We start from the raw sequence: 24,714 nt of genomic DNA, 5'->3' as shown, positions 1-24,714 counted from the left end.
TTAATTTCCAAAATACACAAAGAGCTCATACAGCTTAATATCAAAAAAACAAACATCCCGATCAAAAAGTGGGCAGAAGAGCTAAATAGACATTTCTCCAAAGAAGACATACAGATGGCCAACAGGCACATGAAAAGATGCTCAGTATCTCTAATTGTTGGAGAAATGCAAATCAAAACTGCAATGAGGTTATCACCTCACACCAATCAGAATGGCCATCATCAAAAAGTCTAAAAATAATAAATGCTGGAGAGGGTATGGAGAAAAGGGAACCTTCCTAAACTGTTGGTGGGAAGTAAATTGGTGCAGCCAGTATGGAGGTTCCTCAAAAAACTAAAAAATTGAGTTACTATATGCTTCTGCAATCCCACTCCTGGGATTTCTGGAGAAAACTATAATTCGAAAAAATACATGCACCCCAGTGTTCATTGTAGCACTCTGCACAATAGCCAAGACATGGCTAAAGGTCCATTGACAGATGAATGGATACAGATGAATGTGTAAAGATGTGCACACATACAATGGAATACTACTCAGCCATAAAAAAGAATAAAATAATGCCATTTATAGTGACTTGAATGGACCTTGAGATTATCATACTAATTGAAGTAAGTTAGAAAAATAAAGACAAATACCATCTGATATCATTTACATGTATAATCTAAAATATGACACAAATGAACTTATTTCCAAAACAGAAACAGACTTAAAAAACAAAGTTATGGTTACCAAAGGGGAAAAGGGGTGGTTGAGGTATAAATCAAGAGTTTGGAATTAGCAGATACAAACTACTATATATAAAATAGATAAACAACAAGGTCCTATTATTGTACAGCATAGGGAACAGTATTCAATATCTTATAACCTGTAAGGGAAAAGAATCTGAAAAGGAATAGATATATAATTACTTATATATATACACACACATATATAAAAGGTATATCTGAATCACTTTTCTGTACACCTGGAAGTAACACAATATTGTAAATTAAGTATACTTCAAGATAAATAAAGTTTGATTTGCTAACATGTACCAGACACTGCATGGTGTAGTATGCAAGGCACCTATGAGAAGGCACCTAGCTCTGCCTGCTAGTGGATTCTAAACAGTCATATCAGTTTGGATTATTATCATTTATAGAAAAGGACCCTTCCCTTTCTGTGAAAGGGTATTAGGAGAAGGAAGGAAGGTGATGCGCCTATTTGTTTAAATTAATTTATTTGTTTGTTTAAATTTATTTATTTTTGGGGGGCCACACTGTGTGGCTTGTGGGATCTTAGTTCCCCGACCAGGGATTCAACCTGGGCCCTTGGCAGTGGAGAGCACTGAGTCCTAACCACTGGACCTCCCGGGAATTCCCAAGATGCACCTATTTAGCTGACAGAAGTAGAATTACTTAATAGAATTGGGGCAGGTTGTTTTTGCTGTGGGGAAATGTTAATTCAAAGCGAAATGAGAAGGAATGGAGTGGTGAAGGAACTCACTAACCAAGATTGAGATTAATGCCTCTAGCTGTAATTTCTAAAAATCCATGAGGGCTAATTGAAGAGTATGGCTGATCCCCAGTTTTCACCAGACTTTGTCCTGCTCTTAAGTTGAACCTGGTTCAGTTAATTGCAGAATGAAAGCAATGAATTATATATTTTTTAGTATTAATTTTTAAGTTGGTATTTTCCTTAGAAAACCAATTTATGTTCATTTGTAAAATTATAAATAGTTCAGAAGATTATGAAATGAAAAGTAAATCTTCCTTTACTTTTTTTCCTTGGTGGTACTCCCTTCTCTTAATAGTTTCTTGGGTGTCCTTCCAGAAGAAATTTATACGTATATAGCCTCATACTATATATACATGAATGAATATAAATGTAACGGATTTTAATATATTTGTTGGATTGATGATTTATTGGTGGTACATTAACTCATTTTCTTAAGATAGAAGTGCCTGAACAGTGTGACATTTGATATGATATTAAAATCTAATAAAACAGATTTGCTCCTTGGGAAAGCATTTATAATAGATTAGGGTTCCTATTAAATATTACTACTTACAGCTAACCAGACGATTTTTTCATGACAGTTGATTTCTGTGGCTATTTTTAATCAAACTTCAGTCTAAAAGGTTTAGAAACTTACTGATAGAAACTAATCCTTACTTAGATCCTGCATGCCTGTTGATTTCCTAGTCATGTAGCATGGATATATGTCAAATAAAATGTATACAGCATGACAGGAAATAGGGGAAATGACTGACTTGTGGCTTGGTTCTCAGTGTGTCTTTACTGCTACAGCTTCTTCCCAGCTGTTTTCTTCCAGGCACTCCCACCTACATTAAAAACAAAAGCCAGAACTTAAGAGCTGGGAGGTGGTGTTTGGTAGCAAGGGCTCCCCTTCGTGGGCTCACTGTGGCCACCAAACTGTTATTCTCATCAGTAAATTGAGATGTTAGGCCAGTTTAGAGTAACCATTCAGTAATAACGTGGGGCCCAATTTTCTCTCTCTTTTAGAAATTTGATGCTGATCCAGTTGAATTATTTGAAATTCCAGTAAAAGAATTAACCTTTGACCAACTCCAGTTGTTAAAGGTAGTAATAATAGTGTAAAATGTAAATTATATTTTAGTTTTAGGACTATTTGTACTTGTTTGTATATAGTAATGTTCTCTTTGTGCATGGGGATGACTAGATATATACAGCATGTACTGAGTCTGTGCTTTGGTTTTCTGTTCTGTTAGGAAGAATGGGTTCGTGCTCATCTTCTTTAACAGTTTCTATGGACCCCATCTTTTTTTTGCTTTTTTGAAGGAGATAGGCTATAAGTCTTTATAGGCCATAGGGGCTAGCCATAATATTAGGTTGTCTCTGGTCTGCTTTAGCTCTTTTTTATTTTATACTTGGCCTTCTATGCTATTGTTGATTTTTATAACTATGCTATCTAAGATCCTCCTGTATTTTACTATGTAATTTTACATGATCCCTCTTCTTATTCTCATTAGATACCTAAATTATTGGTTGATTGAGTATAAACAGTTTCCTAACCTAATAATTTTTATATTCTCCCCTACTTGGGTATTTGGTCATGATCTTATGCATATGTATGTAAATATAAAATAAGTACAGTGGTAAGTGCTTATTCTTACTAAACTGATGATTCTACATTTTATAATTTCTCCTAACTTGCTAGCTTTTCAAGTTATAGTTCTATTAACCATATCTTCATAAACTAAGGCCTTTTTTTCTGATTACATTTTGTGTGTGTGTGTGTGTGTGTGTGTGTTTTCTAGCTCACTCATGTGACTGCACTAAAATCTAAAGAACTGAAAGGTATGTACAATGTGAAAACACTGTTTTCATTTCATAATTAGCATTATGAATTTCCTTATCCATTTTAACTTACTCTTGGTGACCTTAATATAATACTGGGTTATATAAATGTAATTTTATAGACATGAAGGCTTTATATGTATTAATTGTCAAATGCATACATGTCATGTATAGTAAGCATGATTTTTCACTTCTATGAATTTTCTTAGCTTGATGATCAAAAATTCTTTATAATTTTGTACCTATCCATTCTTTTTTTTTAAATTAATTAATTTGGGTCTTAGTTGCAGCTCGCTGGCTCCTTAGTTGTGGCATGTGGGCTCCTAAGTTGTAGCAGGTGGGCTCCTTAGTTGTGGCACGCAGGCTCCTTAGTGTGGCATGCGAACTATTCGTTGCAGCATGCATGTGGGATCTAGTTCCCTGACCAGGGATCGAACCTGGGCCCCCTGCATTGGGAGCACGGAGTCTTAACCACTGTGCCATCAGGGAGGTCCCTCTTTCCAGACATTCTTAAGCATTACAAAGTACAGAATGTATCAAGTATAGAATCTGGCTCCAGAGCCAGGAGTTTGAAACCAGCTCTAGCATTTACCAACTGTGACCTCGGTTACTTTATTTAACCCCTCTGTGCCTCAGTTTCCTCAAAGCTTGTCCTACCCACAAAATCCCTTTGTAATTCCACTTTACTTTCTACTTCCACAGAATTTAATAGTCTGTGACATTCATTTTAGCTTTGGTGTGTCCTTTTTTTAACCCTTTATTTTTCTGTATGTCCTGTCTCTTCCACCAGGATGTAAACCTCTCAAGGGTGGGGGAAATGTTTTTATATTCCCTGAAACATTTACTGTACTCTGGTTATAGTAGGTACTCATTAGATGTTCATCTGCAGTTAGGATAACAGGATAGTTGGAATGTCTTTATGAAGAAATTAGTGAGGTGCCGGAAACTCCAAAGATTATTCTCAGAGCATAAATATGACTTTACAAGCTTGTAAATAGTTCATAACTATTAATAGTAAAATCAATTTTACCTTTAATTTATTTGACTGGAAAATTTTACATGATTTAGTTTTTGAATTTGTAATGCACTAGGGTTGGTTATTTTTGTTGTCATTTTTGTTTTGCTTTTTGTTTGTTCCTGGGTGATTTTTTTTTTAATCTTGATATAAAAATTTTTCTCTTTTGGAAAAAAATTCTTGTGTGCCTTGAGACATAATCAATTTTGGATTAAATGGTAATGGTACCTATAGATTCTCTTAATTTCTAACTTGATATCTCAAGTAGAAGTATTAACAAGATTACACAGCCCTTAATTTCATTGAGAAATAACAAATCACTGCTTGTGACTCCTTTCTTAAAATTATATTACAGTTTTTATAAGAAAATAATCACTGTTGAGGTCATAAACTGTGATGTTCCTACTAAATGTTGTAAACCAGTCTTCATAAAGGATGCTTATTTTGAAAATGGGGGTTTTAATGGTTAAAATTAATAAATACAGGAGCCTTCAAAAATACTATATATGAAAGGATCTCATAACTACTTCATCTTTTTTTTTTGCCTTCAGAATTTAGGAAAAGGTCTTAGTGATAAAATGGCATTTATCTACTGAGTTTTTGTAATTTAAATTTTCAGAATCTGTGGTTGAGGAGGAAAATTCCTTTTCTGAAAATCAGCCATTTCCTTCTCTTAAGATGGTAAGTTCCTTAGGAAAACTAGGGCAGGCTATCATTATTCTGTTATATCTGAATAATTTATTTTGGTCTTTTAAATGGGCACTAAAAAGGCTGTGTAAAAGACAACATTAATGTAAACTTATGTTTGATGCTTTTTAGAGAAGATACATTCTTGTGAAGTGTGCCTATGGTGCTTTTTTTTTTTTTTTGAGAAACTTATTTGCTCAAATGAATAAAATTCCTACCTCATTGGGTTAATTTGGTAAGAATAGGAAATTCACATATTTCTGTATATAAACAGGAAGGAAAGGGCACAGAAAAGGGGTTGGGGAGTGTGACGATGGGAGAGGCATTTTTACAATATGTAAGGCTGGTCCTTAGCTTTTAGAGAGAAATTCCCCAACCAAAGAAAATAAGTACCCTGGTTACTTACAGATTTCAAGTATTCACTCTGAAAATGTGTAACAAAAACTGGCATGAACATTTAAAAACTAGACCCAATTCATAGAGAAATTCCTTTGACAGCGTCAGGCAAGCCTGTGTGGATACCAGATACCTTCTTTGGTCATGCTGAGTCTCCTTTTCTTGCTGGCTCCATTTCCTAATTTTTTCTTTTCTCCACTGTCTTTTTCTGGTGATGTGTCAGGTACAATAGACTTCTTAGGCAAAAATAGGTAATTTCAGTTTATCATGATTATTCACCCTCCAAAAAGGATGCTACAAGAGAGCCCCTAAAATAGGCATTGTCTTAGTGCATTTAGAGTGTGATTTGTATAAATTTTCAGATATTTATGAAGCCCAGCTAAGTCATTCCTTCTAGTCCAAAATTCTGAAATCGTTTGATTCTTAGAAATTCCATGATTTCTAGACTTGTGATTTCATAGAACAGAAAAACAGGCTTTTAAAAAATTGTTTATCAAAGGTTTGACAACTTTCGTTTAGCCAAATAAGTTAAACACACATTTATTCATTCACTTTGCCATCACTATAATTTAATCAGAAAGTTTAAATCCAAAGAAAGGCCAAACACAGTCTTAGTATAAAGGGGAATCCTTCTGCAAATTTGATGTATACCAATTTCAACAGTAATATACACTATTGTCCTTATTTTTCTGATTTTGCATTAGTCCAGTAAAATTGTGGCAGGTACGTTAACTAAATAAGGCTAAACGTATTGGAGAACAAAGTCAAAAAGCCCCTCAGGAGATTGAGTACAACCTGTTTTAGGTACTGTACTTTTCATGCAGCAGGGGCTAGATCCCAGGTCACCAGAGTCCCAGGCTGTGTTCTTACTCTGTTAGCATTCTTTTATTTGCTATTATAAAATTAAATACCATATATATTATACGTGCTAAGTGATTTCTACACTTTGAAATACTGACTAAACAAACCGGCTGATTGTAAGTTAATAACCAAGCTTCATATTTTAGATTAGATTTTCTAATTATGCTGCCCAAGTGGTGTTATTGCAAAGTGTGTAGATAATTTAGTTTTTATTTTTTAATAAATTTATTTTATTTATTTTTGGCTGCATTGGGTCTTCGTTGCTGCGCGTGGGCTTTCTCTAGTTGCGACGAGCGGGGGCTACTCCTCATTGCGATGCGCAGGCTTCTCATTGCAGTGACTTCTCTTGTTGCAGACCACAGGCTCTAGGCGCATGGGCCTCAGTTGTGGCTCACGGGCTCTAGAGCGCAGGCTCAGTAGTTGTGGCGCACAGGCTTAGTTGCTCCGTGGCATGTGAGATCTTCCCAGACCAGGACTCGAACCCGTGTCCCCAGCATTGGCAGGCGGATTCTTAACCACTGCGCCACCAGGGAAGTCCAAAGTGTCTAGATAATTTAGATATATTGACACTATATTATTTGTTAATTTATATAGATATAGACTTATTTATTTATGAGCCTGTTTAATTTGGAGTTAACATCTTTCCAGGAGGTTATCACTGTGGTGTTCATCACCACCTTCACAACAAGCTAGAAATCATGGTTTTTCATACAACCATATCTTAGTAAAGTAGACTGACATACCTGAATGCAATTCAGAAAACATGACAAATGTCTTTTTAAATTCATGAGGCTGCCTATCTTATTACTGCACACTTAAGCTGTTCAGTAGTGATGGTGAAAAGGATTTTAGGTCAGGATCATCTTTGCGGTTAGTAGTGATCGATTATCACAGATATTGCTAAAGACTACTGCCTTTGCTGTTTAATTTCTTTTGACTTTCTTATTCAACTTAATCATCAACCAGATTGTCAGTTTGAGTATAAGAAAAGATAGTGGTTTTTGCTGAAGGCACAAAACACTTTATCCTTACTAGTGATATGTTTTCTTATAGTTTGCTTTTTGTAATTAATCCGTTTTTCTTTTTTCCTTCTTATTCTACCATTCATCTCACCAAAAATGAAACAAAATTTACCACCAACAAACACAACTCTAGGTTTTAGAGTCTTTGCCAGAAGATGTAGGGTTTAACATAGAAATAAAATGGATCTGCCAACAAAGGGTAAGTCATTTTCCATGTGGCACATTCTTCGTTCCTCCCTCACCCGTTTCTTTAAATGCATTCATTCCTATCTTTTTGTTTTAATGGAATAAATGAAACTGAAATCGTGGCTTCTTCCAGCAAGCACAGTGCTTGTTGGAACTTTGAAGTAAAGCATATCTTACACTTACACTAATATTTAAGTTCTTAAAAGTAGTGATGAATGTATTATAGTAGAAATTCTAATTTACATGTGTCTCATGTGCACATTAATATGGATGGTTTCTAGGCACACTTATAAAGTGAACAGTGAGAACTCTGGCCAGTCAAAACTTTATAACTCTGATTAGTTTGGGTTTTTTTTTTAACCCCCTGTCTCAATATATACCTTAAATAAGTGCCTAAGCAGTTTTCTGTTAAGTGGCAGTAGCTAATAATAATTAATCAGGAAAAGAAATTTCTGCAGACATGTTTTAAATCACTCTGAAATTTAGTCATTCTTTTGTTCAATAATTATTGAAAAGCTGCTGTGGGCCAGGCATTTTCTGAGTTCTGTGCTTAAGTAGTGAAGAAAACAGAATAAAGGCCTTGCCTTCCTGAAACTTAACAGTCTTCTATTCGAGGAAAACAACTTGGATGTATCAGATGGGGATATGTGTAAATGATTGGGGTGGGGGGACATTGGAAGTAGTTAATCCAGGCATCATGATTGGGCAATCCTGGTATTTGTTCTGGTCAGAATAATCTATAACTGCCCTTAAAGCATGTCTTCTATGTAGCTATTTATGATAAGCCGGGCCTGGCTAACATATAATATGTAAGTGCACAACCATCCTTTTTCTAGTAGGTGATTTATAGTTTTCAGAACTTTTAGAATTATTGTAATGACTAATACTTAAAATTTTTAATATTTGGATATCAACAGGCTCTTGGTATCTTAGTTGTAATTAGAAAATTATTTTTATTACTTATTGAGGGCACTTGATATGCTTAAGACTCAAAGAATGAGATATTTTAGTCATGGTAGATTTCAAATTTCCAGAGTTTTAGTTTTTATTTTGTTAACCTTATTAAAGCAAAAGTCTTTTGATGTTATAATTGCTTTGTATATAAGTGTCTCTATACCTAATTATGATAATAATTCACACAGGCCTTTGCTTTCCTCATCTGTAAAATAAGAGTTGGACTAAATGTTCTCGAGAATTTTTCCTAGCACTGTGATTCTAAGGTATTTAATGACTTTTGTTTTCCTGTTCTTCCATATAGGATGGAATATGGGATGGTAACTTATCAACATATTTTGACATGAATCTGTTTTTGGATATAATTTTAAAAACTGTCTTAGAAAATTCGGGTAAGAGGAGAATAGTATTTTCTTCATTTGATGCAGATATTTGCACAATGTGAGTAATTCAGTTTTTTTCTCCTATACGCTTAGACTGTGGCTAGGACTAAGGGCACAAAGATTGTAGTTGGAGGTGGGGAAGTTCCCAGACTTCACCCTTGATTTGTCTTCTCAGTCCCATTGTATATATTCTCTACTGGGTTGCCCTCCACACCCGCTGGGTTATAGCACCTCATGCCTTGTGTTTCATTTTACAGATGTATAATATCCTCCTTACCAAATTGTAAGCCCTCAAGGGATTTCTTTGTGCCCATTTCTGAGAATATTTTAACTCTTGTATAGAATAATTTAAAATTTTCTTTTTTTTGACTAAAAGGCAATACACGTTAATGGTGGTTATATCTCAGGAATGAGTATGCTTTTAAAATTTTGTTTCTTTATATTTTTAGTATTTTCTAAAATTTCAAAACAATATGTTATGGTTATCTCCCCAATGAAAAGTATTTTTTAAACTGTCTTTTTTAGGGTTCGGCAAAAGCAGAACAAATATCCCATATTATTTTTGACTCAGGGGAAATCTGATATTTACCCTGAACTCATGGACCTCAGATCTCGGACAACCCCCATTGCAATGAGCTTTGCACAGTTTGAAAATCTACTGGTAAGCTATAGTTGAATATTTTAATACTTGTTTTTTAAAAATGTTTTAGAGCATTAGTCAATAAAGTTATATATTAATTTAACATCTAATTGGTTAGTTTTGACCTATGTATAATGAGCAGGTAGCTCTACTTAAAATGAGGATATTAAATCTCAGACTGAAAAGCAGTTAAATGACCACCACCAACAAAAATTTTCTTGCAGGCCTAGGTTAAGTAAGTTTTGTAGTTTAGTTTTCTGAGTGGGTTTTATGAATCATCTAAAATGGTTAGATTGTTGGGCTTCCCTGGTGGCGCAGTGGTTGAGAGTCCGCCTGCCGATGCAGGGGACACGGGTTCGTGCCTCGGTCTGGGAGGATCCCACATGCCGCGGAGCGGCTGGGCCCGTGAGCCATGGCCGTTGAGCCTGCGCATCTGGAGCCTGTGCTCCGCAACGGGAGAGGCCACAACAGTGAGAGGCCCACATACTGCAAAAAAATAAATAAATAAAAATAAAATGGTTAGATTGTAAACTTGTTTGATCGCATAAATTGTAAGAAAAAAATTCTAACATTTTCTTTCCCTGTCCATTCTGCTTTGCAACAGGTTCTTATTAGTTATCTATTTTATACATATAATAAGTTTCTCTTTCATGAGTAACTTATCTTTCTTCTTTTAGGGGATAAATGCACATACTGAAGACCTTCTCAGAAACCCGTCCTATATTCAAGAGGCAAAAGCTAAGGGACTGGTCATATTCTGCTGGGGTGATGATACCAATGATCCTGAAAACAGAAAGAAATTAAAGGAATTTGGAGTTAATGGTCTGATTTATGATAGGTATTTGTTTTTCATGAAAAATTTTCATGGATTGTTAGAAAAAAAAGTAGTAGAATTATCTTAACATTTGTCAGTGGAATTTTTCAAATTTTGAAGTTACACCACAGTCACTTGGGAAGCTTGTATAAAAATTCAGATGACTGGGCCCTAACCCAGATGTATTGAGTCATATTGCAGGTGAAGGTGGCTACCCTAGACCTCTTCTCTGTCTACACCAACTTTCTTGGTGATCTCATCCAGTTCTGTGCCTTTTCCTACCTTTGTATATCCCCAACTCAAGCCTTTCCCCTGACCTCTAAACTTTTATATCCATCTAACAATGCCTATTCTTCCTATAGACTTCCTGATTTCAGTATAAATGACAACTTTCTTTCCAGTTTCTGAGGCCGAATCCCTGGAGTCGTTCATGATTCTGTTCTTTATCTCCTACCCGAATCCAGTCAGACAAAATCAGAATCCTGTCGATTCTATCTTCGAAATATATCCTGCATCCTTTACTGTTGTCATTCTCCACTAAGCCACGTCGTTTCTCAGGTTGATTATGAAAGTCAACTGCTCACTGGGACTGCGTCCACCCATGCACCCTGCTGGCCATTATGGGGGCGGGCAGGACTGAAAACTGAAGTCAGATCATGTTACTGCTTAACCTTCCCCCCCATTCTGTGTCTCCTAGTGTAAAATCCCACATCCTTACAAGGCCCTATGTGAGGTGATCCCCACCCCCGCCCCCAATTGGCCTCCTGCTGTTTCTCTTCTGATAAAGATTTCAGGAAAGACTAAAATGTCACCTTCTTAGTAGGGCCTTCCCCGAATATCCTAATTCAAATCAAAACCTGTACTCACAGTGCACTTCCTGACTTTTCTCCATACATTTACCACCACCTGATATATCCATATACATACTATATTTTACTTATTTTCTCCCCAACCTCCTTTCCTACCCCACCCTCAACACACCCACACAAGCAGAAGCTCCATGAGGGCAAGACTTTGCCTGTTTTGTTCACTGCTGTATCACCAGAGGTTAGATGTAGATGCTCAAATATTTGTTGAACTAATCTTTTCTTTTTAAGTAAACTCCCTGGGTGTTTAGGATGTAAGTCTGAGATCTCAGAGAGATGAAGAGGTTGCTCAGTGTAAAGAAATTTTGGGTTAGAGGGAACGTCATTTGTTCTGCTGAGGGGATTAGTGGGCTTGCTAATACTTGAGCAGCATCATACAAAGAGTAAGTGATGAAATTGTTACCAGGCCTGCTTTAAAAAATATAGTCGTTGGATTTAGTTTATATTACTGTTTGTTCTATAAAGTTATATCACTTTCTTAATAAAGCTTTTCCCCACCCCAACTATTTTGTCTGAATTAGTCTGGTTTTAAAACTGCCACCCGGATAATGCCTGCCTTTTAAAGTGTTTGGTTAATACTGCTTTAAGTGGCATGATTCATAGCTCTTTTTAATAGACGTTTCCAACTTATTAAAGGAAAATTAAAATTTTTAAATTACAATTTGACAGAAGTGCTTTATTTAGCAAATTTTGGGGGCATATTTCTTTCTTTGAGGAGGAGGAAGGGATGATTGCAAATATTTTCAGGCAAGAAAAGTATATTGTGAGATTATACCAGGTACGGCAGTTGTAGGGTATACAAATTTTAGTTAGATCCTTCACTTAAAGGGCCTTACTTGGTTGTAGCCAAACACTGACCTTGCAGGGAGAACAGGAAGATACTATGTGATACAAAAGGCCCTAAAGAAAGTGAGTTCTTCCTGGCTCAGGGTCAACAAGAATAATTTTAAAGAGGAAGGATTGAGATGGATTTGGGCGGGGGTGGTGGTTAAATCAGCTTTGACAGGATTTGCGTTTTAGGCAGAGGTGCAAGCAGGCACCAGGGCAGGACTGTGTTGAGGATGTGGAGGATGTTGAGGAGGCAGCCCAGCACTGGCCTCCTGTTCAGACCTGATGAGAGGAGAGGTGGACCGTGTTAGAGTCAAGTCAGTCTTTATTATCCTTGGAAGTTTTTTCTTCTTTTTTCAATTTTAGTCAAAGAACTACATATGTATATATAATCAACCACACTTATATATACAAACTACATATATGTGTGTTGTGTGTGTGTGTATATACTTCAAATAGTTCTATGAGACTAACAGTAAAAACCAACAGTCCTAGGAATTCCCTGGCGGTCTGTGGTTAGGACTCTGTGCTTTCACTGCTGAGGGCCTGGGTTCAGTCCCTGTTCGGGAAGCTAAGATCCCACAAGCCGCGAGGTGCAACCAAAAAAAAAATTAAAAAAAAACAAACTAGCAGTCCCTTACACCTATCCGTTTCATTGTCTCTAGCTGAATTCCTGTGCCCTAATTTTTTTTGGAACTATTTCTTGGTACTTAAGGTGCTTATGCTATTATTTTTTCATCATCAAATTTAGACCTATAGAAGGTTTGAATGATAGTGATTCAGAGCCTTTGTTTCATTTTACATGTGGGAGCATTGTGATGTGTTTTAGTTTATCAAAAACCAATTTGTTCTCTTTTACAAAGGCATTAACACAGATTTTACATTTAATCATGGTTTTGTGATATATTATCTCATAAGCTGCTATGCTTGATTTGCTGATATTTGGAATTTCTGCATTTGTAGTAATGAGTAAGGTGGCCTTTAATTTACCTTTATCAAATGGTTGTCTAATTTTGGCACGAGGATAATACTTGCCTCGTAGAGTAAATTGAGCAATGTTTCCTCTTTTTATACTGTGTCTGCTCGAATTATTTTTAAAAATTCAGTAACAGACACCCACATTTAAAGAACATTATTATTAGATTTGAACTCCCCTGTGTTCTCTCTAATTCTATGCCCCTACCTCCTCCCTCAGATATAACTGATAAGCAAGCAATCACTCTCTTTTAAAAGTTTTTAAATTCTTATATCTATTGCTAAACAGTGTAACATTTAGTTTTTCATGGCTGTAAGCTTTATTTGTACTCTTTTCCTACTTGTTATATTCTTAAAATCAATCCATTTGTTATGTTTAGCTGTAATTTATTCATCTTCGTGGCTTTATGATTCTACCACAATTTATTCTACTATTGGAGAACACTGAGGTGGTTGCCAGGTTTTTGCTATTACAGTGTTTGCTGTAAACATCGTTGACCAGCTCTCCTATGGTACGTGTATAAGTTTCTTTAGGGCAGTGACAAACCTTTTGATCCCCAAACCAGTTAGAAATGCATTTCACATTGCAGTCCAGTGCACACATAGATATGTATATCTACAAGTGTGTACCTGAAACTAAATTAAAAAGGTAATGCCCCTTGAATATTTTATTTATATGTGTGTGCTTTTTAAATGATTGTGCCACTGGCTCACACCTATTTCAATGCTTTTCTTAACTTTCTGAACTGATTTCGTGACCCACTAGATCTCTAGCTCAGCATGACAAGGCATCCGTCCGTGGATCAGGCATTGGAAGTACAGCAGGAATATGGGTACATGGAGTGGGCTGTTCTGTGCTCATTGGAGCCTCCTACCAGTTCTCAGGAGTAGGCCACCCATAATAAACCTGTCAGGTAGAGTGGACACTGAACCAACACATGTTAAGTGGCTCAGGGCACTCTGTCCGTAGGTTTCAAAGCTGGTAGGATAGGCAGGGGCCCTCCTGGAGTGATAGCCCTGAGCATACCTGCCCACCCACGCAGGTTCCTCCGGTACATATTGTTTGACTTCTGTGGGCACAGCTGCCATGCTGAGCTACAGTTCTTGTGTCAGACCTTCTGTTTCCTGTAGTCCAAATCTTTTTTTCTTGCTTTACTGTCATTTTTCTGGAACACAACCTTCAGTATTTTCTTGAGAAAGGATGGAAAATAAATGTTTTTGAGGTCTTCTGTGTCTGGAAGTATTGTGGCCAGGCATAAAATTCCATGTTAGAAATCATTTTCCTTTAGACTTTTAAAATCATTTCTCCATCATCTTCACAATTCCATTGTGCTGTTAAGGAATGTGAAACTATGTTGATTCCTACTCTCTCACATGTGATTTCTTTGTTCTCTGTAAGTTTGGAGAGTTTTCTCTTGTTCCCAGTGTTCTAAACTTTCATAGAGATGGTCCTGTGGGTCTGGTTTTACGCATCATGCTGGACACTCACTTGGTAGCCCTTTTAGTCTATTGATACATGTCCTTGAAGATGTGGAATAGTTAGTGAATTATTTCTTTGATTTTTATTTCTTCCATTTTTCTGAGTTTGTTTTTTTTTCTTTATAGAATGCTTTTGTTGTATATTATACACTCTTGCACGAGACTTAAAATTCTTTTCTCATATTTTCTATCTTTGTCTTTTCCACTTTCAAAGATTTCCTCAACCTTATCTTCCACTCATCCTATTGAGTTTTTCATATCTGCTATTCTGTTTTGAATTTTCAAGAACTGTCTTTTTTCCTCTGGTTTCTCTTTTTTCTATATATAGTTTAAAAATCCTGTTCTTATTTGATGAAAGTGACACTATTTGTCTGAAGGCATTAAGGAACTTTTTTAAAAAAAAATTTCTTTTGCTTACTATCTTACCGGTTAGAAGCTTTCCTCAGATATTTAGAGATTCTTGGCTGCTTCTTATGATAAGGAATTAAGATCTAAAAAGCTTGTTGGAAGCTCTGAGCATGTGAATAGGGCTTATGGGGTTTTACTATGGGGTGATCTGGGTGACCTGTTTGGTCATACATCTGTCAGTAGATTAAAAAACTGCTTTTTGACTGGTCAGATTCCTCGTAGAAGAGGCTATAATATGTTCTGCTTAGAGGATACAGGTCTGGTTTCTTGGAGTCAAGTGTGGGAAGAGAGATAGGGGAAGGAGGGCATGTCTCTGTATTTAGCATGTGTTGTATTTGTACCATCTCTAATATCCCTGATGCTGATGGCCATTTTATAAAATGCCCCAAACTCTCTAACCTGGTCTTGTCCTCCATTCCAGATTTCCTGTTTAATTCTGGAAATAAACTTCGACCAAGTGGGGTAAGAGCAGCCTCTGCAGCAGGGAGTAAGAGGAAGGGAACCACTTGCTGCTGCTCAAGCCTTCATCCCGTCCTCCTCCTTTGAGCCCCTTCCTACCCCCTCAAGTTCTACAGAAGTTTGGGGCTGCTTTTAACTCACCCTTTTCATTTTTTCAACTACTGGCTTGTGGTTTGACCTATCCATTCTGCTAACTGAATCACTTTGTTATTACTTAATCCATCTGTTTTCTAGCTTCCAAAATTCTGTTGTACTGTCTCTTTGGTTCTTCTCATGTTCAGTGAATTTTCTTTTAATACCTTTATTTTATTTTTAACAGAATATAGGGGGTGAACTTAGATGCTTTTGTTCCGTCTGATAACCTTGACCCAGAGGTCACTTTTCATTCTCTTAAGTATGTCTTTAACAGAAAGTCTTTTAGAATAGTCAGATACTTAATAGAATCAATACTTTATCTTGTTTAAGAAATTCTTCCCTACTGTGAGGTCATAAAGAGTTAGTGCCTCACATAAATTGTCTGGCTTTCACATTTAAAGCATGAAAGACCTTCCTTTCTCTGCTGATAGGCAATGCTAGTGCTGCCATTGTCACTTGGGGCTTTTTCTGGACTCTCAACTCTAGGTACATCTGCCAGTACTGCATAGCTTTAGGATAATTTTCACACAGGTGAGCAGTCTTTTATTTTATTTTACTTTATTTTATTATTATTTTTTTGGCGGCGCCACATGGCATGCAGGGTCTTAGTTGCCCAACCAAGGATGAAACCCGTGCCCACTGCAGTGGAAGCTTGGAGTCTTTTTTTGAGTGGGGTGGGTATTTTATTGATTTATTTCCTTATTAGTTATCTATTTTATACATATTAGTGAATATATGTAAATCTCAATCTACCAATTCACCTCCCTCCACCCTGCTTTACCCCCTTGGTGTCCATACGTTTGTTCTCTACATCTGTGTCTCTATTTCTGCCCTGAAAACAGGTTCATCTGTACCATTTTTCTAGATTTCACATATATGCATTAATATACGATATTTGTTTTTCTCTTTCTGACTTAACTTCATTCTGTATGACAGTCTCAAGGTCCATCCACGTCTCTACAAATGACCCAATTTCATTCCTTTTTATGACTGAATAATATTCCATTGTACATATGTGCCACATTTTCTTTACCCGTTCATCTGTCGATGGACACTTAGGTTTCTTCCTTGTCCTGGCTATTGTAAATAGAGCTGCAATGAACATTGGGGTGCATGGTTTTTTTTGAATTATGGTTTTCTCAGGGTATATGCCCAGTAGTAGGATTGCTGGATCATATGATAGTTCTATCTTTAGTTTTTTTAAGGAACCACCATACTGTTCTCCATAGTGGCTGTATCAATTTACATTTCCACCAACAGTGCAAGAGGGTTCCCTTTTCTCCACACCCTCTCCAGCATTTATTTGTAGATTTTTTGATGATGGCCATTCTGACTGGTGTGAGGTGATACAGCATTGTAGTTTTAATTTGCATTTCTCTAATTATTAGTCACGTTGCGCATCCTTTCATGTGTTTGTTGGCAATCTGTATATCTTCTTTGGAGAAATGTCTGTTTAGGTCTTCTGCCCATTTTTGGATTGGGTTTTTTTTTTTTTTTTATATTGAGCTGCATAAGCTGCTTGTAAATCTTGGAGATTAAGCCTTTGTCACTTGCTTCATTTGCAAATATTTTCTCCCATTCTGAGGGTTGTTTCTTTGTCTTGTTTCTGGTTTCCTTTGCTGTGCAAAAGCTTTGAAGTTTCATTAAGTCCCATTTGTTTATTTTGTTTTTATTTCCATTTCTCTAGGAGGTGGGTCAAAAAGTGTCTTGCTGTGATTTATGTCATAGAGTGTTCTGCCTATGTTTTCCTTTAAGAGTTTGATAGTGTCTGGCCTTACATTTAGGTCTTTATTCCATTTTCAGTTTATTTTTGTGTATGGTGTTAGGGAGTGTTCTAATTTCATTCTTTTACATGCAGCTGTCCACTTTTCCCAGCACCACTTATTGAAGAGACTGTCTTTTCTCCATTGTATATGCTTGCCTCCCTTGTCATAGATTAGTTGACCATAGGTGTGTGGGTTTACCTCTGGGCTTTCTATCCCATTCCATTGATCTATATTTCTCTTTTTGTGCCAGTACCATATTGTCTTGATTACTGTAGCTTTGTAGTATAGTCTAAAGTCAGGGAGTCTGATTCCTCCAGCTCCATTTTTTTCCCTCAAGATTGCTTTGGCTATTCGGGATCTTTTGTGTCTCCATACAGATTTTAAGATTTTTTGTTCTAGTTCTGTAGAAAATGCCACTGGTAATTTGATAGGGATTGTACTGAATCTGGATTTCTTTGGGTAGTATAGTCATTTTCACAATATTGATTCTTCCAATCCAAGAACATTGTATATCTTACCATCTGTTTGTGTTGTCTTTGATTTCTTTCATCAGTGTCATATAGTTTTTTGAGTATAGGTCTTTTGCCTCCTTAAGTAGATTTATTCCTAGGTATTTTATTCTTTTTGTTGTAGTGGTGAATGGGATTGTTTCCTTAATTTCTCTTTCTGATTTTTCATCATTAGTGTATAGGAATGCAAGAGATTTCTGTACATTAATTTTGTATCCTGCTACTTTAACAAATTCGTTGATTAGCCCTGGTAGTTTTCTGGTGACATCTTTAGGATTTTCTGTGTATAGTGTCATGTCATCTGCAAACAGTGACAGTTTTACTTCTTTTCCAATTTGTATTCCTTTTATTTTGTTTTCTTCTCTGATTGCCATGGCTAGGAATTCCAAAACTGTGTTCAATAAAAGTCGCAAGAGTGGACATCCTTGTCTTGTTCCTGATCTTAGAGGAGATGCTTTCAGTTTTTCACCATTGAGAATGATGTTTGCTATGGGTTTGTCATATATGGCCTTTATTATGTTGAGGTAGGTTCCCTCTGTGCCCACTTTCTAGAGAGTTTTTATCATAAATGGGTATTGAATTTTGCAAAAGCCTTTCCTGCATCTATTGAGAGTATCATATGGTTTTCACTCTTCAATTTGTTAATATGGTGTATCACATTGATTGATTTGCATATATTGAAGAATCCTTGCATCCCTGGGATAAATCCAACTTGATCATGGTGCATGATCCTTTTAATGTTTTGTTAGATTCTGTTTGCTAGTATTTTGTTGAGGATTTTTGCATCTATATTTATCAGTGATATTGGTCTGTAATTTTCTTTTTTTTTTTTTGTCTGATTTTGCTATCAGGGTGATGGTGGCCTCGTAGAATGAGTTTGGGAGTGTTCCTTCCTCTGCAGTTTTTTGGAAGAGTTTGAGAAGGATGGGTGTTAGCTCTTCTCTGAATGTTTCATAGAAGCCATCTGGTCCTGGACTTGTGTTTCTTGGAAGATTTTTAATCACACTTTCAGTTTCATTACTTGTGATTGGTCTGTTCATATTTTCTATTTCTTCCTGGTTCAGTGTTGGAAAGTTATACCTTTCTAAGAATTTGTCCATTTCTTCCAGGTTGTCAGTTTTATTGGCATATAGTTGTTTGTAGTAGTCTCATGGTGCTTTTTATTTCTGTGGTGTCCATTGTAACTCCTCCTTTTTCATTTCTAATTTTATTTATTTGAGTCCTCTTCCTCTTGATGAGTCTGGCTAAAGGTTTATCAAGTTTGTTTTATCTTCTCAAAGAACCAGCTTTTAGTTTTATTAATCTTTGCTTTTTTTTGCGGTACGTGGGCCTCTCACTGTTGTGGCCTCTCCCGTTGCGGAGCACAGGCTCCGGATGCACAGGCCCAGCCGCTCCATGGCATGTGGGATCTGCCCGGACTGGGGCACGAACCCATGTCCCCTGCATCGGCAGGCGGACTCTCAAGCACTGCGCCACCAGGGAAGCCCTTTGCTGTTGTTTTGTTTCTATTTCATTTATTTCTGCTCTGATCTTAATGATTTCTTTCCTTCTACTAACTATGGGTTTTGTTTGTTCTTCTTTCTCTAGTTCCTTTAGGTGTAATGTTAGATTGTTTATTTGAGATTTTTCTCTTGTTTCTTTTTTTTTTTTTACAACTTTATTGGAGTATAATTGCTTCACAATGTTGTGTTAGTTTCTGCTTTATAACAGAGTGAATCAGTTATACATATACATCTGTTCCCATATCCCTTCCCTATTGTGTCTCCCTCCCTCCCACCCTTCCTGTCCCACCTTGAGGTAGGATGTATTGCTATAAACTTCCCTCTTAGAACTGCTTTTGCTGCATCCCATAGGTTTTGCATCATCGTGTTTTCGTTTTCATTTGTCTCTAGGTATTTTTTGATTTCCTCTTTGATTTCTTCAGTGATCTCTTGTTTATTTACTAGTATTTAGCCTCTGTGTGTTTATGGTTTTTACATATTTTTCCCTCTAATTGATTTCTAATCTCATAGTGTTGTGGTCGGAAAAGATGCTTGATATGATTTCAATTTTCTTAAATTTACCGAGACGTGATTTGTGACCGAAGATGTGATCTATCCTTTAGAATGTTCCATGTGCACTTGAAATAAAAGTGTAATCTGCTGTTTTCAGATGGAATGACCTATAAATATCAATTAAATCTATCTGGTCTCTTGTGTTTCTTTATTAATTTTCTGTCTGGATGATCTATCCATTGGTGTAAGTGAGGTGTTAAAGTCCCCCACTATTACTGTGTTACTGTCGATTTCCTCTTTTATAGCTGTTAGCAGTTGCCTTATGTATTGAGGTGCTCCTATGTTGGGTGCATATATATTTATAATTGTTATATCTTCTTTTTGGATTGATCCCTAGATCATTATGTAGTGTCCTTCCTTGTCTCTTGTAACATTCTTTATTTTAAAGTCTATTTTATCTGATATGAGTATTGCTCCTCCAGCTTTCTTTTGATTTTCATTTGCATGGAATATCTTTTTCCATCCCCTCACTTTCAGTCTGTACATGTCCCTAGGTCTGAAGTGGGTCTCCTGTAGGCAGCATATATATGGGTCTTGTTTTTGTATCCATCCAGCAAGCCTGTGTCTTTTGCTTGGAGCATTTAATCCATTTATATTTAAGGTAATTATCGATATGTATATTCCTATTACCATTTTCTTAATTGTCATGGGTTTGTTTTTGTAGGTCCTTTGCTTCTCTTGTGTTTCCCACTTAGAGAAGTTCCTTTAGCCTTAGTTGTAGAGCTGGTTTGGTGGTGCTGAATTCTCTTAGCTTTTGCTTGTCTATAAAGCTTTTGATTTCTCTGTCGAATCTGAATTAGATCCTTGCTGGGTAATCTTGCTGGTAGGTTCTTCCCTTTTATCACTTTAAACATATCTTGGCACTCCCTTCTGGCTTCCAGAGTTTCTGCTGAGAAATCAGCTGTTAACCTTATGGGAGTTCCCTTGTATGTTATTTGTCAGTTTCCCCTTGTTGCTTTTAATAATTTTTCTTTGTCTTTAATTTTTGTCAATTTGATTACTATGTGTCTTGGCATGTTTCCCCTTGGGTTTATCCTGCCTGGGACTCTCTGGGCTTCCTGGACTTGGGAGGCTGTTTCCTTTCCCATGTTAGGGATGTTTTTGACTATAATCTTTTCAAATATTTTCTCGGGTCCTTTCTCTCTCTTTTCTCCTTTTGGGACCCCTATAATAAGAATGTTGGTGTGTTTAATGTTGTCCCAGAGGTTTCTTAGGCTGTCTTCGCTTATTATTCTTTATTCTGTTCCGCGGCAGTGAATTCCATCCTTATGTCTTCTAGGTCACTTATCCGTTCTTCTGCCTTAGTTATTCTGGTATTGATTCCTTCTAGTGTATTTTTCATTTCAGTTACTGTATTCATCTCTGTTTGTTTGTTCTTTAATTCTTCTAGGTCTTTGTTAAACATTTCTTGCATCTTCTCAATCTTTGCCTGCATTCTTTTTCTGAGGTCCTGGATCATCTTCACTATCATTATTCTGAATTATTTTTCTGGACAGTTGCCTGTCTCCACTTCATTAAATTGTTTTTTGGGGGTTTTATCCTGTTCCTTCAACTGAGACATAGTCCTCTGCCTTTTCATTTTGTCTTTCTTTGTTAGTGGTTTTTCTTCCACAGGCTGCAGGACTGTAATTCTTCTTGCTTCTGCTGTCTGCCCTCTTGTGGGTGAGGCTATCTAAGAGGCTTGTGCAAGCTTCCTGAGGGGAGGGACTGGTGAGCTGGGTTTTGCTCTGGTGGGCAGAGCTCAGTAAAACTTTAATCCTCTTGTTTGCTGATGGGTAGGGCTGAGTTCCCTCTCTCCTGGTTGTTCCGCCTGAGTCAACCCAGCACTGGAGCCTACAGGCTCTTTGTTGTGGCTAATTGTGGGCTCTGTGAGGGCTCACACCAGTGAGTACTTCCCAGAACTTCTGCTCCCAGTATCCTGACCCCGTGGTGAGCCACAGCCACCCCCCCCCCCGCCTCTGCAGGAGACCCTCCAACTCTAGCAGGTGGGTCTGATTCAGTCTCCTGTGGGGTCACTGCTAGTTTCCCCTGGCTCCTTGTGCACACACTACTTTGTGTGTGCCCTCCAAGAGTGGAGTCTCTGTTTCCCCCAGTCCTGTCGAAGTCCTGCAGTCAAATCCCGCTGGCCCTCAAAGTCTGATTCTCAAGGGATTCCTTCTCCCATTGCCAGATCCCCAGGTTGGGAAACCTGACGTGGGGCTCAGAACCTTCACTCCGGTGGGTGGATTTCTGTGGTGTAATTGTTCAGTTTGTGAGTTGCCCACCCAGCGGTTATGGGATTTGATTTCATTCTGATGGAGCCCTTCCTCCCATCTCATTGCAGCTTCTCCTTTGTCTTTGGGATGTCTTTTTTGGTGAGTGCCAGTGTCTTCCTGTTGAGAATTGTTCAGCAGTTAGTTATGCTTCTGGTGCTGTCGCAAGAGAGAGTGAGCGCATGTCCTTCTCCTCCACCATCTTGAACCAATCCGGAAGCTTGGAGTGTTAACCACTGGGACTTCCAGGGAAGTCCCGAGCAGTACTTTTCATCTTGATCTTCAGTGCTTTGAAGTCAGAACTGGGTATGAATTCCAGCTCTACCGTGTAGTACCTTTCCATCTGTCAAATGAGGCATTGCTGATTGATTAACTTGGAGAGAAGAATCTCTAACTGGAGTTGAAGAATCACTAATAAGCTACAGATTTCATATTCTATCAATTTATAATCAGCTCTTTTGCTTCAGGGGTACAAAAGGCAGTGATGCTATTCTGGATTATTGGCAAGACTGGGAAAAGAAATATTTTTGAATGGTAAAGAAAAAAATAAAAGGACTCTGTAGTATAGGTGTTCTAGGCATTCGGTAAGCAAATTCTCCTGAAAAGGTTAAGTCAGACAGGTCCTAAGTAAACCGTAAAATTACCCTAGTTTATGTTTTGTGTTTTTTTCATCACAGGATATATGATTGGATGCCTGAACAGCCAAATATATTCCAAGTGGAGCAGTTGGAACGTCTGAAGCAAGAATTGCCAGAGCTTAAGAGCTGTTTGTGTCCCACTGTTAGCCGCTTTGTCCCCTCGTCTTTTTGTGGGGAGCCTGACATCCATGTGGATGCCAACGGCATAGATAATGTGGAGAATGCTTAGTGTTTATTGGGCGGAGACCATTCGGGGCATGCATCGCTGTTCTGGGTATTCACTTTTTATCACTGAGCATTGTTTATCTATGCCTTTTAGGTTTTCAGTCCAGTGAAGCAATAATGAAGTATTTTAATATTTCACTACAGTTCTTGCTAGAATTTCAAGTATTCTATTTAAATCACTTGGCCAGGTATAATTACCAGTCAGTCTCTTTACAGTGAAAAAATTTATTGGTTGGTAAATATTTTAAACTAAATATGTAAGTTATGTTAAACAAATATTCATTAAAAACATAACACTTTGAAATTAACTATACAAATATCTCATATTTACACTTATTACAGCTTTTCATTTGATCAGGTCTGAAATATTTAGCACTCAAGGAACATGACTATGCATAATTATACCTGACCATGGGAAAAATAAGTACCTCAAATGCATGCATTTGCACTGGTGATTCCAACTGCACAAACCTTTGTGCCATCTGTGTATTTTTCACATGAGTTGACATTCACACCATTTTCATTCAGTGTGAACCTTGAGGCTGCTGCCATTTCCCCACTTAACCAAACCAATGCCTGTGTAAATAGCCGAGAGGTGATCCTTGAAAACTTGTTTAATACATCTTTCAAAAGTTGTTTTGCATAAATATTAAAATTTCAAAAAGCTGCAGGGTAACTTAATGTATAAAATATTAGAAGTATGGATTGAAGACTTAGTACAGTAGATGATAATGTATAAGTTCTGTTGAATGCATGCTTTTTGTTTTAAGCATGAGATAGTACACGTTTACTGTAAGTCCTTGCATCTGTGGTGCTAGGTGAGTGTGAGAAGGTGTCAAGGACTGAAAAATAATTTGTTGCCTAAAAAAAAAAAAAAAAGGAAAAAAAAGCCTATTTGTAGGCATTTTAAATATGCTTAAGTGTCTCTCACTCCCTATTACACACCGTTGCTTTGTGTGTTTGTTTTGTATGTGTGTTGTACAGTAGTTAAATCTCTGCAGAAAAATAAATGTCCTGAATTCTTATATCGGTATTCTTTATTGGTTAATGAATATCATGCATGTAATTTATTTAGAAATGCAGAACATTCTATTTAATGTATATGCATGTTGTTAGGATTATACCAAGGTTTCTGTCATTAGAAGCAGATTGTTTTGGCATAACTGTAACTTATGAATGAATGTTGAATAAAATACACAGATTTATTTTCTTCATTATAAAATGAAATTTCAAGAAGGTGTTACTTTTGTAGCATTGGTTCTATATTATTATTACGAGAAATTGGAATTTAGTGTCTACCCTGCAAGGATGGCTTATTTGCATATACCTTTTATTGTTCCTCACTAGGCAGTTTATTCATGTATTGATATGATTTGGTAGTAGCTGAGAACCTGAAACTTGGATTATATATTTGTATCTTTTTATTTTTTTAAGCCAAGCAATGCAGCTTTGGTCAAATCTTAATTGCGTGAAGATAGGCTTTAAAAGCCTATGGTATTGTGTTTGTAACACTGATATTTAATGGAAAATAGTTTAGGAAATGGAGTCTTCTGCAGGGGTTTTATATACTTTTCTCATATTGAAAGAGATTTTCCAACACTTGATGTGAATTAGGCACTTTTAGAAAACGCCTGGAAAAGAATTACTTTTCTTGATCTGCAGACCTGGTACAGTACAATTACCATTACCTTACAGTAACTTGATTAGCCATATGTGTATTTCAAGTCGTGTTTGTTTGCTCCTCCCCTGTGCCTTTTCAGTTCCAGCTCCATTTTGAAGACCTGCAGATCATGAAAAAACAGGAAAGGAAGTGATGTGGGGGTCAGTTTCCTGAACTGTGT

The 24,714-nt window shown here is 36.9% G+C and overlaps 1 protein-coding gene across 4 annotated transcripts in view; it reads left to right on the top strand.

Moving 5' to 3' along the window:
• The window catches only part of GPCPD1 (glycerophosphocholine phosphodiesterase 1), a 67,632-nt gene extending 43,734 nt beyond the window's left edge, over positions 1–23,898 (top strand). For all 4 annotated transcript variants that reach the window (XM_081256395.1, XM_081256396.1, XM_081256397.1 and 1 more), the window contains 8 exons: positions 2,506–2,583; positions 3,282–3,321; positions 4,956–5,017; positions 7,436–7,501; positions 8,747–8,883; positions 9,351–9,486; positions 10,143–10,303; positions 22,688–23,898. In XM_081256395.1, the coding sequence (XP_081112521.1) occupies positions 2,506–2,583; positions 3,282–3,321; positions 4,956–5,017; positions 7,436–7,501; positions 8,747–8,883; positions 9,351–9,486; positions 10,143–10,303; positions 22,688–22,877 (870 nt within the window). In that variant the 3' untranslated portion in view covers positions 22,878–23,898. The remainder of the gene's footprint in view (positions 1–2,505; positions 2,584–3,281; positions 3,322–4,955; positions 5,018–7,435; positions 7,502–8,746; positions 8,884–9,350; positions 9,487–10,142; positions 10,304–22,687) is intronic.
• The last annotated feature ends 816 nt before the right edge of the window (positions 23,899–24,714 follow it).

The sequence above is a fragment of the Mesoplodon bidens genome, assembly GCF_964165515.1.
Source record: "Mesoplodon bidens genome assembly, chromosome: 15".
Lineage (NCBI taxonomy): Eukaryota > Metazoa > Chordata > Mammalia > Artiodactyla > Ziphiidae > Mesoplodon > Mesoplodon bidens.
Note: the sequence above shows the minus strand (reverse complement) of the source record. Positions and strands in the feature narration are given on the sequence as shown.